The 13,772-nt window shown below is 41.8% G+C and overlaps 1 protein-coding gene across 1 annotated transcript in view; it reads right to left on the reverse strand.

Moving 5' to 3' along the window:
* LOC135553103 (protein kinase C-binding protein NELL1-like) overlaps window positions 1-13,772 on the reverse strand; it is a 248,369-nt gene that overhangs the window by 107,350 nt on the left and 127,247 nt on the right. Inside the window, exon 6 of the mRNA XM_064985206.1 lies at window positions 8,816-8,941. Coding sequence (XP_064841278.1) covers window positions 8,816-8,941 — 126 coding nt within the window. The remainder of the gene's footprint in view (window positions 1-8,815; window positions 8,942-13,772) is intronic.

Raw genomic sequence — 13,772 nt, forward strand, 5'->3', positions numbered from 1 at the left:
TATGCACAGCTACCATAGATAGTCTGGCCTTCATTTTACCATACTTGCACCATTGGTCATTTACAAAGATATTCTGTCATAGTGACCAATCTGAAACATCACAGGCTAGGAGCAGCTCATGGGTAAAGTTCCTTGCTCAAGTGCACAACAGCAGTAGGTAGTATACAGAGCAGAGATATTGTCGCAGGTAACCCTCTGGCTGCCAGATCACTCCCTGCAGATTTTCCCAGAAGCAGCTAGGGAGTTTGAACTGATAACGCATTGGTTATCAGCCTGCCTTTCTAACCTCAAAGCTACTGCTGCCCAAAGTAATTTAGCTTTATCCTCACTCCCTTGGCTTTGTTAAAACATTTAACCTGGCTTATCATCCCTTCCCTCTTCAACGTTTGTAATTTAGAAATGTGTGTGAACCTGTCCCTTAAAATCTCTAGTGCTAGCGGTTAAGCCTAGCAATTAAGAGTGTTGGGCTGGTAACCGAAAGGTTGCTGGTTTAAATCCCAGAGCCAGCAAGATTGAAAAATCTGCTGTGTTTCTCTTGAGTAAGGCAGTTAACCCCCATCACCAACTGCTACCCAGACGCCGAAGATGTGGAGGTAGATTAAGGCAGCCCACCGCACCTCACTGATTCAAAGGGGTTGGGTTAAATGCGGAAGACACATTTCAGTTTAACTGCAACTGATTAGGTTTCCCTTTACCCTTTTGTAGCGGAAGAGATGGACCAGGAAGCGCTCTTGCTTTCAGACAACTCGACTATAGCCTGAAGTTAATTAAAGAAAAACAGAAAAGCCTTTACATGCAGTCAGTATTCTGTAAACGCCACCTTTTTTACACACGAAGGGAGGTCCTTGGGACACACATGTGCATACATAGGACTGCAACACACCAAGCTTGAGCAGTAGCTGGGTCTTGCCAGATATGTTGAAATACTTGTGTATTTTGAAAACAGATTGTTATAAGGTATTTTGCGGAGTACATTAACTTCTTATGGCTGGGGGGCAGTAGCTTGAGTAGCTTGGATGAATAAGGTTCCTAAAGTAAACGGCCTGCTCCTCAGTCTCAGTTGCTAATATATGCATATTATTATTAGTATTGGATAGAAAACACTAAAGTTTCTAAAACTGTTTGAATGATGTCTGTGAGTATAACAAAACTCATATGGTAGGCAAAATCCTAAATTGAAATTAAAACGGGAAGCCACAAATCTGAGCTTATGAATCCTCAATGAAATCCCCTTGAGATATGAATGATGTTGCACTGCCTAGGGGTTCCACTAGATGTCAAGAAATTATAATTATAATTAGAAATTATAATGAGACTTCTATGGTTTTGTGGGAGTGAATGAGAGCAGAATATATCAGGTGTCCACCATTTTGTGATCGCGCTTATTCCTCATGGTATTCACTTGCATTCCAATGCTCACGAAGACAAGAAGGAGTACTCCGGTTGGAACTTTATTGAAACTATATGTTAAAAACATCCTAATGATTGATTCTGTACTTAGTTTGAAATGTTTCTTCGACCGGTAATATAACTTTTTGAAGTTTTTGTCCAATATAACGCTGACCAGAATGAGCGTTTGGATATGTATACCAAACACGCTAACAAAAGAAGGTATTTGGACATAAATTTTTTGAACAAAACAAACATTTATTGTGGACCTGGGATTCCTGGAGTGCTTTCTGATGTAGATCATCGCAGGTAAGGGAATATTTATCATGTCATTTCGTGTTTATGTTGACGTCAACATGGCAGCTATTGTGAAAAATATTTCTGAGCGCCGTCTCAGATTATTGCATGGCTGGCTTATTCCGTAAAGTTTTTTTGAAATCAGACACAGCGGTTGCATTAAGGAGAGGTATATCTATAATTCCATGTGTATATTATCATCTACATTTATGAGGAGTATTTCTGTTGAATGATGTGACTATGCAAAATCACTGGATTTATTTGGAACTATTGAATGTAACGCGCCAATGTAAACTCATATTTTGATAAATATGAACTTTATCAAACAAAACATACATGTATTGTGTAACATGAAGTCCTATTAGTGTCATCTGATGAAGATCATCAAAGGTTAGTGATTAATTTGATCTCTATTTTCTGCTTTTTGAAACTCCTCTCTTTGCCTGGAAAAAAATGGCTGTGTTTTTCTGTGGCTATGTGGTGACCTAACATAATTGTTTGTGGTGCTTTTGCTGTAGAGCATATTTGAAATCGGACACTGTGGTGGGATTAACAACGAGAATAGCTTTAAAATGGTATGAGATACATGTATGTTTGAGGAATGTTAGTTATGAGATTTTGATGTTTTGAAAATGGCGCACCAACACTTTGACTGGCTGTTGTCAAATCGGTCCTGTTTACGGGATTGCAGCCATAAGAAGTTTAAGGAGACCGCAATCCAGACAGCTCAGTGGACCAGACAATCTACTTTCTGGATACTCCAGGCATGGTGGGTTACATTTTTCATTAACTAGCCTGGCTGACGTGACCCACATGACTCACAGCACAGTGTAGGCTATGACCACACTGGTCTGGAAAAAGGCTGTGTGTTTTAATTCAATATTTGCACATAAATTGTGCAACAGGTTTTGATTCGTTCTCTCAAATGTTATTTTCCTTGGTGGTTGAGACCTCCCATTGAAGTAGAAGGGGGCGGCACTTGGGGGCTGAGTGTGTCTGTGTATGTGGGTGTTTGAGTGAGAAAGACACAGATGAGAGCCAACCAGTAAAAGCACAGCCCCCTTTATTATTGACCCATTGTGCTGACAACCTCAAAGAGGAATTCGATAGTTAAGTGTTAGCCAGAACAATGATTAACTGCAATGGAAAAGTAATTGTTTGTCTGCTTTACTACAGATTGCTCAGGACGTCTCTATTTTAAACTCTGACTGCTTGTGGAAACTCATTGAGAACTGGATTGCTCTGGCAGCTATTGACTGACGGGCGGCTCTGGCAGCTCCTGACAGAAGGGCGGCTCTGGCAGCTCCTGACAGACGGGCGGCTCTGGCAGCTCCTGACAGACGGGCGGCTCTGGCAGCTCAGGACAGACGGGCGGCTCTGGCAGCTCAGGACAGACGAGAGCACCTGTAGGGAGGAGACGGAGAGACAGCCTGGTGCGGGGGGGCTGCCACCGGAGGGCTGGTGCGTGGAGGAGGCACCAGATAGACCGGACCGTGGAGGCGCTCGAGCACCGAGCCTGCCCAACCCTTCCTGGCTGAATGCTCCCTGTGGCCAGGCCAGTGTGGCGAGGTGGAGTAGCCCGCATTGGGCTGTGCTGGCGAACCGGGGACACCATACTTTGGGCTGGTGCCATGTACCCCGGCCCGAGGAGATGCACTGGAGACCATATGCGCTGAGCCGGCTTCATGGCACCTGGCTTGATGCCCGCTCTAGCCCGGCAGATATGAGGCGCTGCTCACTGGGCTATGCCTGCGCACCGGGGACACCGTGCGCCTCACGGCATAACACGGTGCCTGCCCCGTCCACCTCTCTCCACGGTAAGCACGGGGAGTTGGCTCAGGTTTCCTACCTGACTCAGCCACACTCCCCGGGTGCCCCCCCAATACATTTTTGGGGCTGCATCTCGGGCTTCCAGCCACGCTGCCGTGCTGCCTCCTCATACCCCCGCTGCCTCCAGCTCTGCCTTGGGGTGGCGATACTCTCCAGCCTGTGCCCAGGGTCCCTTGCCGTCCAGAATCTCCTCCCATGTCCAGGAGTCCTGAGATCGCTGCTGCTGCCCGTTACCACACTGCTTGGTCCTTTGGTGGTGGGTTATTCTGTAACAGTTGTCTTCCTCCTCCTCTGATGAAGAGGAGTAGTAGGAAGGATTGGAGGACCAATGCGCAGCGTTGTAAGTGTTCATAACGATACTGCCTCTGATTGAGAACCATACCAGGCCAAACATCCCAAATTATAGAAAAAGGAACATAGACTGCCCAACCCAACTCACGCCCTGACCATACTTAAACAAAGACAAAACAATGGAATTAAGGTCAGAACGTGACATAGGAAGACTGATTGGGAAATTAGATGATACCATTTGTAAACCTTGAATGAAAGGAACAGCATTCCAAAATATGTTACTCATAACTGCACACTCCAAGACATTGTTGTGTGAATGAACCTCTGAGCTCCAGCCCCAAATGAATGGAAGATGTAGGCATCAAACATGTTAATATTGATGTGTAAAGGGCTACGTAGTATACAAAATAAATTGTGTGTGATGGCATTGTTAGCGTACCTCCATCCTTTGCACAAGTCCTCATATTCAGTACTTGCGCCAGGTGGACTCTAACCAGACCCTAACCATTTGTGTTAGCTCTTTGGGACTGCTCACAGGTGTTTACAGTCAATTGTGGACAAGCATTGGAGAAAAGTACATTGCTTGGGGCACTGGATATGTGCTTCAAAAGCAGCCGGGTCAAGTGCTCAACCCAAGGTGCTGGGTTAGAAGCACAACCCTACCCTACTGGGTTGAATTAACCCAATGCTGTGTTTGACCAATATTGACCAAGCGCTGGGTTGTCGAAATGACTCAAATTGTGTAACAAAAATTCATTTTGGAAAAATAATTTGAACCTTTTCATGTGACTCCCAAATATCTCTAATGGTCGCCCCAGCATGGGTTTTTTATGCATGCTATGTCAGAATGTCCTCATTGAAAACATGAGAAGCTCTTCAAAGACCAAACTCATTTTATTTTATTGGTTATTGTTTGATGTGAAAAAACAAACATGGCGGTGTGCACAAACTACCCATCTTCGGATTACTTTAGATTTCTAGTGTTTTTCTCGATTATTTAGATCAATTTTGAGCTCACCAATGATGTGATGTATTATAAATCGTAATTGCTATTAGCCAATTCATTTTGTGGTTTCTGTCAGCCGAGAGTTATCGAAATAATGACTGCTTAGTCTTTCCTCAGTTAGCGCCAGGACAAATGTAGCCTATATTTTCAGGTTTGGATGATTGTGTTATGCTGTAGTTCTTCTGTAAATGTCTGAAATTGATCCAAAAAAAAATGGAATTAAGGACATAACTTTGTAAGGACTGACTGTTTGGGCAAAATGTTTTGTAAAAAAAAGGAACAGCATTCCAAAAATGCATCAATCGAAACTGGATATTCTAAACATTGCATGTGAATGAACCTGTGAGCTCCAGCCCCAAATGATTGGAAGATGTAGGCATCAAACATGTTAATATTGATGTTAGGCATAACTCAATGTCTACAAAATAAAAGTGTTGATGGCATTTTACATACACTTTAGCCATCCATTTAAAGTCCTCATATTCAGTACTTGCGCTGACTTTAATCCAGAAAAAACCATTTGTGTTAGGTCAATTAGGACTGCTCACATGTTTACAGTCAATTGTGGACAAATTGGAGAAAAGTACATTGCTCTCAGTTTATATTTGCTTCAAATTCCCAGTGGGTCAAGTTTACATACACTCAAGTATTTGTGCTGGGTTTAAATTGGGTCAAAACGTTTCAGGTAACCTTCCACTGGGTTGAAAAACCCAATGCTGTGTTTGGACCAATCCTCCTGAAAAAGCTGGTGTAACTGAAATTCATTTTGGGCCTAATTTGAACGCTTTTCAGTTCTGCCCAAAATTTTCTAATGGGATTGAGCATGGGTTTTTTATGCATGCTATGTCAGAATGTCCTCACTGTTCCAAAATGAAAATGTGACCGCAACAGACCAAACTCATCTTGTCTCCTCTTATTATTGTTGTTTGATGAAAAAAGCCTCATGGCTCATGTGCATAAACTACCCATCTTCTGATTATCTTTAAAATTCTAGTGTTTTTCTCAATTTAGATCAATTTTGAGCTCAACAATGATGTGATCTCAGATTTTCAAAATATGCTTTTAGCCAATTCATTTTGTGGTTTCTGTAAGAGTTATTGAAATAATGACTGCTTAGTCTTTCCTCAGTTAGCGCCAGGACAAATGTACCCTATATTTTCAGGTTTGGATGATTGTGTTATGCTGTAGTTCTTCTGTAAATGTCTGAACATTGCATCCAAAAATAAAATGGTCACATTCAGGACATAACTTTGTAAGGACTGTGTTTGTGCAAAATGTTTCTGTGAAAAAAAAACTGTGTGGCCAGCTCAAATGCATCAATCGAAACTGGATATTCTAAATATGCATTCGAATCACATTTTTCACAATTCCTGACATTTAATCCCAGTAAAAAAATCCCTGTCTTAGGTCAATTAGGATCACAACTTTATTTTAAGAATGTGAAATGTCAGAATAATAGTGGAGAGAACGATTTATCTCAGTTTATATTTCTTTCGTCATATTCCCAGTGGGTCTGAAGTTTACATACACTCAATTAGTATTTGGTAGCATTGCCTTTAAATTGGGTCAAAACGTTTCAGGTAACCTTCCACACGCTTCCCACAAAAAGTTGGGGGAATTTTGGACCGTTCCTCCTGACAGAGCTGGTGTAACTGTGGTCTTTGTATGTCCTCAATTGCTTCCACACGCTTTTTCAGTTCTGCCCACAAATTTTCTATGGGATTGAGGTAATGCTTTGCAGACAATACCTTGACTTTGCTGTCCTTCAGCCATTTTGCCACAACTTTGGAAGTATGCTTTCCTGGGGTCATTGTCCATTTTTTCTTTCGCTATCAATTATATGCATAGTCCAACAAAATATCTTGATTTAACTTCCTGACTGATGTCTTGAGGTGTTGCTTCAACATATTTATATAATTTTCTTTCCTTATGATGCAATCTATTTTGTGAAGTGCTCCAGTCCTTCCTGCAGCAATGCACCCCCACAACATGATGCTGCCACCCAGGTGCTTCACGGTTGTGATGGTGTTCTATGGCTTGCAAGCCTCCCCCAAACATAACAATGGTTATTCTGACCAAACAGTTCTATTTTTGTTTCATCAGACCAGGGGCCATTTCTCCAAAAAGTACAATCTTTGTCCCCATGAGCAAACCGTAGTCTGGCTTTTTTTATGGTGGTTTTGGAGTAGTGGCTTCTTCCTTGCTGAGCGGCCTTTCAGGATATGTCAATATAGGACTCATTTTACTGTGGATATAGATACTATTGTACCTGTTTCTTCCAGCATCTTCACAAGGTCCTTTTCTGTTGTTTGAACAGATGAATGTGGTACCTTCAGGCCTTTGGAAATTGCTCCCAGGGATGAACCAGATTGTTTTTCTGAGGTCTTGGCTGATTTCTTTTGACTTTCCCATGATGTCAAGCAAAGAGGCACTTAGTTTGAAGGCCGGCCTTGAAATACATCCATAGGTACACTTCCAATTGACTCAAATTATGTCAATTAGCCTATCAGAAACTTCAAAAGCTATGACATCATTTTGTGGAATTTTCCAAGCTGTTAAAAGCCACAGTCAACTTAGTGTATGTAAACTTCTGACCAACTGGATTTGTGATACAGTGAATTATAAGTGAAATAAACTGTCTGTAAGCAATTGTTGGAATAATTACTTGTGTCATGCGCAAAGTAAATGTCCTAACCGACTTTAACTTTTGTGGAGTGGATGAGAAATTATTTTTAATGACTCCAGCCTAAGTGTATGTAAACTTCTGACTTCAACTCTATGTCCCTAAGGGAATAAGGTGCCATCTGGGGATTATTCTATGGGTGGCTGCCAACTGGCACCCTATTCCCTACAGTATGTAGTGCCCCATAGGGCCCTGGTCAAAAAAGTAGTGCACTAGGGAATAACTTCATACCGTAGGGAATAGGGTGCCATTTGGCATGCAGACAGAATAATCCACCACAACAAAACCTAATTGGAGGCATTGCATACCAGGAGGAATGTGTTTGATTTCACTAAATCAGAGCGTATCGGAAGTAAACACAAGCATGGCTTATTTGAATCAGATGGAGAGCCCCAGCCAATGTCAACAGACAGTAGGTGTACACATTTCCATTCTTCAAAAGGCCCAATCTGTGATATGGTTTCACCTCACAGACTGTCAATCTTTGCATCTATAGCTCGGTCGATCTCATTTATAGAGATTACATTTCTCCAGCCCCACTCCTCAGATGTACAGCAAACAAATGTGGTGTGGGGGCCGGCCTCCATTTAGTTGTTTTTCAAATTCGGGAGTGTCTTAAATTTAATTTGCTAGTTTATCCGATACAAGCATTGTATCTCCAACACTCAGCAGCCTTGTGATAAAATCCCCCCCACCCTTCCTCTCGTGTCTTTCCCACCTTTGTAAAATGGTTTCTTGAAATCTCTTGACCTGACAGCCCAAGTTTAACTACAGTGTGGAGCTGCGTCTGGACCCCTCTCCAGCTGAAGGAGAGTGTGTGTGGCTCCAGAGTACACAGATCTACCTGGGGTCAAATGGCTCTCACAATCACTTATGGTTTTCTGAGAGGCAGAGAGAGAAGGATGCTCAAGTCACCATGAGCTGCAATGTGTTTCTTCTCTCAGCCACCACTGAGTAAAACTATAAAACTCCATGTATAAAGCTTCTCAGAATGTTGATGTAGGTTCAGCCCCCCAGGTACATCTTAATCCTTGTGAACTAAAAGTCTAAACTGATCCTAAATCAGCACTCCTTCTCTGAGAAACATTGTACTGCCCCTGATCTGTAGTTTTGTACAAAACTCATATTAAACAAACTGACAACCCGTGAGAAGTGAGTGCACACTGTTTACCAAGACACAATACTTGCCAACCTTGAGATCTCAAAATGATCAATAATTCTCAGGAAGTTAGGTACGAGGTGGTATGGAAAAACAGGAAGTGTTTGTGTGTTGGCCTACCCACATGTTCAAAGTGTTTGTGTATGCATATTTGACCTACCTGTGCAGGAGTAGTCATCCACTCTGATGAAGGCAGGTAGACAGTCACAGCGATGGCTGCCGGGGACATTCACACATGCTGTGTTAGCCTGGCAGTAGTGCCTTTGAACAGCACACTCATCAATATCTGAGAGAGAAGAACCCACACAGAGGAAGTGTCAATAAATATTTGTATATATATTGTTTAATGGGTAGTGACCGTTGGAGGGTAGAGAGGGGGACAGAGAGTAGGGGCCAAGGAGGAATATAGAACTCTGTCACCAGTGGGTATGTGTTCGTTGAAGCCTACAGCACTACAGTACCACTATACCAGACTCCGGCACAGGAGTTGTCAATATCTGAGGAAACACACAGAGCTTTATGGCCAAAATGAAGCGCTGTGCCATGGGTGGTCTAGTGCAGGGTTTTTGCCCTAGCACTACATGGCTGATTCAAATAATCAACTCACCATCAAGCCTGGATTATTTAAATCAGCTGTGTAGTGCTACGGCAAAAAAACAAAATATGCACCCAGGGGCAATGCCACAACAGTGTTTAGGACACCCTGGTCTAGTGGTTAGTGCCGCAGACCACAGGCCACATGTACCTGTATTGATGTGGGTTCAAATCTGTCCCACTTCCTTTTGACACTCTCACCTCTTATTTTTCCACACTATCCCTCTATGACTGTTCAATAAAAATACCAAAAAACTTTTAAAAAATAAGTGGAATTTCATCCCTGGGAGAGACAGCGGCAGCGTCCCAAATGACACCCTCTTCCCTTTATAGTGCACTACTTTAGACCAGAGCCCTATGGGTCATTATCAAAAGTAGTGCACTATGAAGGGTGCTGTGGCATTACCCAGTTGGGTTTATTTTACCTTCATACAATGTAAAAGGCGACAGGTAGCCTCGAGGTTAGAGATATTATTTATAAACACTCTGAGCACGTGGAAAGGCACTAGTCTATAAAATTATTATTATTGGAGTCATCGATATCTGAAGGAGTTTACAGTCATCCTATAATGGGAAAGTAACAAGGTATTGAAGAATATTGAATTTAGCACCAACAAATTGTATTGGTCACATGCACCGAATACAACAGGTGTAGACTTCACAGTCAAAGGCTTACATACAAGCCCATTCCCAACAATGAAGAGTTAAAAAGGAATACAAATATTTGCTGAATAAAAATGGAAATAATAACACAATAAAAAAAATAACGCTATATACAAGGAGTACCAGTACTGAGTCAATTTGCAGGGGTACGAGTTCGTTGAGATAATTTACGGAATTTACGGTAGATGTGGGTAGGGGTAAAAGTGACTAGGCAATCAGGATATACACTGTGTACAAAACCTTAAAACTGATTTGGGATCGGTGCCCCTTCCACGGGATGGTTGAGCTAATGTAGGCTAATGCAATTAGCATGAAGTTGTAAGTAACAAGAACATTTCCCAGGATATAGACATATCTGATACTGGCAGAAAGATTAAATGATTGTTAATCTAACTGCACTTTCCAATTTACAGTAGCTATTACAATGAAAGAATACCATGTTTGAGGAGAGTGCATAATTTTGAATATGAAAAGTTATTTTAATAAACATATTAGGCACATTTGAGCTGTCTTGATACAACATTTTGAACAGAAATGCCATGGTTCACTGGACTTTGCACATAAACTGCTGCCATCTAGTGGACAAAATCTAAATTGCACCTGGGCTGGAATAATACATTATGGCATTTCTCTTACATTTCAAAGATGATGGTACAAAAAAATAGAAAATAACAGTTTTTTTCTTTGTATTATATTTTACAGATCTATTCTGTTTTTTTCTCCTACATCCCTTTCACATTTCCACAAAGTTCAACATGTTTTTTTTTACAAAAGGTACCAAGAATATGCATATCCTTGCTTCAGGGTCTGAGCTACAGGCAGTTAGATTTGGAAATGTCATTTTAGGTAAAAAAAAAAAAAAAAAGGGGCGACAGACTGAGCAGGTGAATTCAGGTGAAAGCTATGATCGCTTATTGATGTCACTTGTTAAATACACTTCAATCACTGTAGATGAAGGAGAGGAGAAAGGTTCAATAATTATTTTAAAGCCTTGAGACAATTGAGACATGGATGTGTGCCATTCAGGAGATGAATGGGCAAGACAAAGTACTTAAGTGCCTTTGAACGGGGTATGGTAGTAGGTGCTAGGCGCACCGGTTTGCATCAAGAACTGCAAAGCTGCTGGGTTTTTCATGCTCAACAGTTTGTGTGTATCAAGAATGGTCCACCACCCAAAGGATACCCATCCAACTTGACACAACTGTGGGAAGCATTGGAGTCAACATGGGCCAGCATCCCTCTGAAATGCTTTTGACACGTTGTAGAGTCCATGGCCCGACAAATTGAGGCTGTTCTGAGGGCAAAAGGGAAGGGGGGAGTGCAACTCCAACCATATACTCAGTCAGTTATGAAAACTAAGGCAACCCCTATTACTAGCCTATTCAATCTCTTTTTCCGTATCTTTTGAGATCCCCAAAGATTGGTAAGCTGCTGCGGTCATCCCCCTCTTCGAAGGGGGAGACACTCTAGACCCAAACTGTTATATACCTATATCCATCCTGCCCTGCCTTTCTAAAATCTTTGAAAGCCAAGTTAATAAACAGATCACCAAATTAAATCTAGAATCGGCTTCCTATTTCTCAAAAAGCCTCCTTCACTCATGCCGCCAAACATACCCTCGTAAAACTGACTATCCTACCGATCCTTGACTTCGGCAATGTCATTTACAAAATAGTCCCCAACAATCTACTCAGCAAACTGGATGTATCACAGTGACATCCGTTTTATCACCAAAGCCCCATATACTACCCACCACTGCGACCTGTATGCTCTCGTTGGCTGGCCCTCACAACATATCTGTCGCCAAACCCACTGGCTCCAAATCATCTAAGTCTTTGCTAGGTAGAGCACTGCCTTATCTCAGCTCACTGGTCACCATAGCAACACCCACCCATAGCACGCGCTCCAGCAGGTATATTGCACTGGTCATCCCCATAGCCAACACTTCCTTTGGCTGCCTTTCCTTCCAGTTTTCTGATGCCAATGACTAGAACAAATTGCAAAAATCTCTGAAGCTGGAGTCTTATATCTCCCTCACTAACTTTAAGCATCAGCTGTCAGAGCAGCTTACCAATTACTGTAGCTGTACACAGCCAATCTGTAAATAGCAATCCCAACTACCTCAATCCCCATATTATTACTTACCCTCTTGCTCTTTTGCACCTCAGTATCTCTATTTGCACATCATCATCTGCACATCTATCACTCCTGTATCAATGCTAATTTGTAATTATTTTAGCCTTTATTGCCTACCTCCCTGCTCACTACATACAGTGCCTTGCGAAAGTATTTGGCCCCTTTGAACTTTGCGACCTTTTGCCACATTTCAGGCTTCAAACATAAAGATATAAAACTGTATTTTTTGTGAAGAATCAACAACAAGTGGGACACAATCATGAAGTGGAACGACATTTATTGGATATTTCAAACTTTTTTCAACTTTTTTAATAAATCAAAAACTGAAAAAAGGGGTGGAGAAAGAGGGGGGGGTGAAAAGCATACACCAAGCCCGGAAGATTTTACACAACAATATCCAGGTAATACTGTATCATTGTAGATTACAACCAGGCTATGCACATCATTTTCCCTCTGTTAATGTACGTACAAAGTCATCTTTATAAGCATTAAAACACAGATTGAGTTAAGGGAGCTATCAGAGGAGCTGGATGACTAGTGACGAAATGAAATTGGACACACACGGGAGGAGAGGAGTCTTACAGCTGTGTGTGTATGTGTGTGTCATATAGCAGTTTATGAGCACTAGAGCTGTCTCCTCCAGGATGACAGCTTTCACACTACTTAAGGGACTCGGTATAATTCCTACACTTAAGGGATCTGCTCCTAGGTGTATTTCCATATCTTATCCCCCAATCTAAATAATATATTTGAGGTCGGGTCTCTCACTGCTCTCACTGCTAAGATTTCCTCTCAAAGTATGAATTTATGTATGCAATTAACTTACCTCAAGATGCCTAGAGGTTTCAAGTAGTGCATAATGAGTATGTGGGTAAGATGTACAGTATGAATAGGTTTAAAAATGTATATAATGTACAGTATTGCACCCTACTTTACTAAAATGTACTCTACTCAAGACTTCTTTTCAACATTCATTCAGAACGACTGGAAAAATATGTGTTTTAAACTTAATTTTGCTTCCTGGGACTATTCTAATTCACCCCTCACCTCTCTGTTTTGTCAGGTTGAATTTCAAATCGAAAGGGGATCTGTTTAAAACTCTTACATTTGCCCTGGGTGTTTCACTTTGTCTCGGTCTCTCTCTCCCTCTCTCACTTTGGCTCTCTCACTTTGTCAAACTCCCTCTCTCACCTTGTCTCTGTCACTCACTGTCTTTCTCTTATATTGGCATCCCTTCTCTCTCTTAGTCAAAGTAATAAAGAGAGATTGACAATCTCACTTTGTCAATCTCCCTCTCTCACCTTGTCTCTGTCTCTCATTTTGTCTTTGTCCCTCCCACTTTTCTGCCTCTCACTTTGTCTCCCGTCACTTTGTCGATCTCTCTCTCTCACTTTCTCTCTCACTTTCTCTGTCTGTCTGTCTGTCTGTCTGTCTGTCTTTCTCTCTCTATCTCTCACTTTGTCTCTCTCTATCTCTCACTTTGTCTCTCTCTATCTCTCACTTTGTCTCTCTCTCTCTCTCTCTCTCTCTCTCTCACTTTGTCTCTCTCTCTCTCTCTCTCACTTTCTCTCTCTCTCTCTCTCTCACTTTGTCTCTCTTTCTCTCTCTCACACTTTGTCTCTCTCTCTCTCTCTCTCACTTTCTCTCTCTCTCTCTCACTCACTTTGTGTCTCTCTCTCTCACTTTGTCTCTCTCTCTCACTTTGTCTCTCTCTCCCTCTCTCT

This window comes from Oncorhynchus masou, chromosome 2 (genome assembly GCF_036934945.1).
Source record: "Oncorhynchus masou masou isolate Uvic2021 chromosome 2, UVic_Omas_1.1, whole genome shotgun sequence".
Classification (NCBI taxonomy): domain Eukaryota; kingdom Metazoa; phylum Chordata; class Actinopteri; order Salmoniformes; family Salmonidae; genus Oncorhynchus; species Oncorhynchus masou.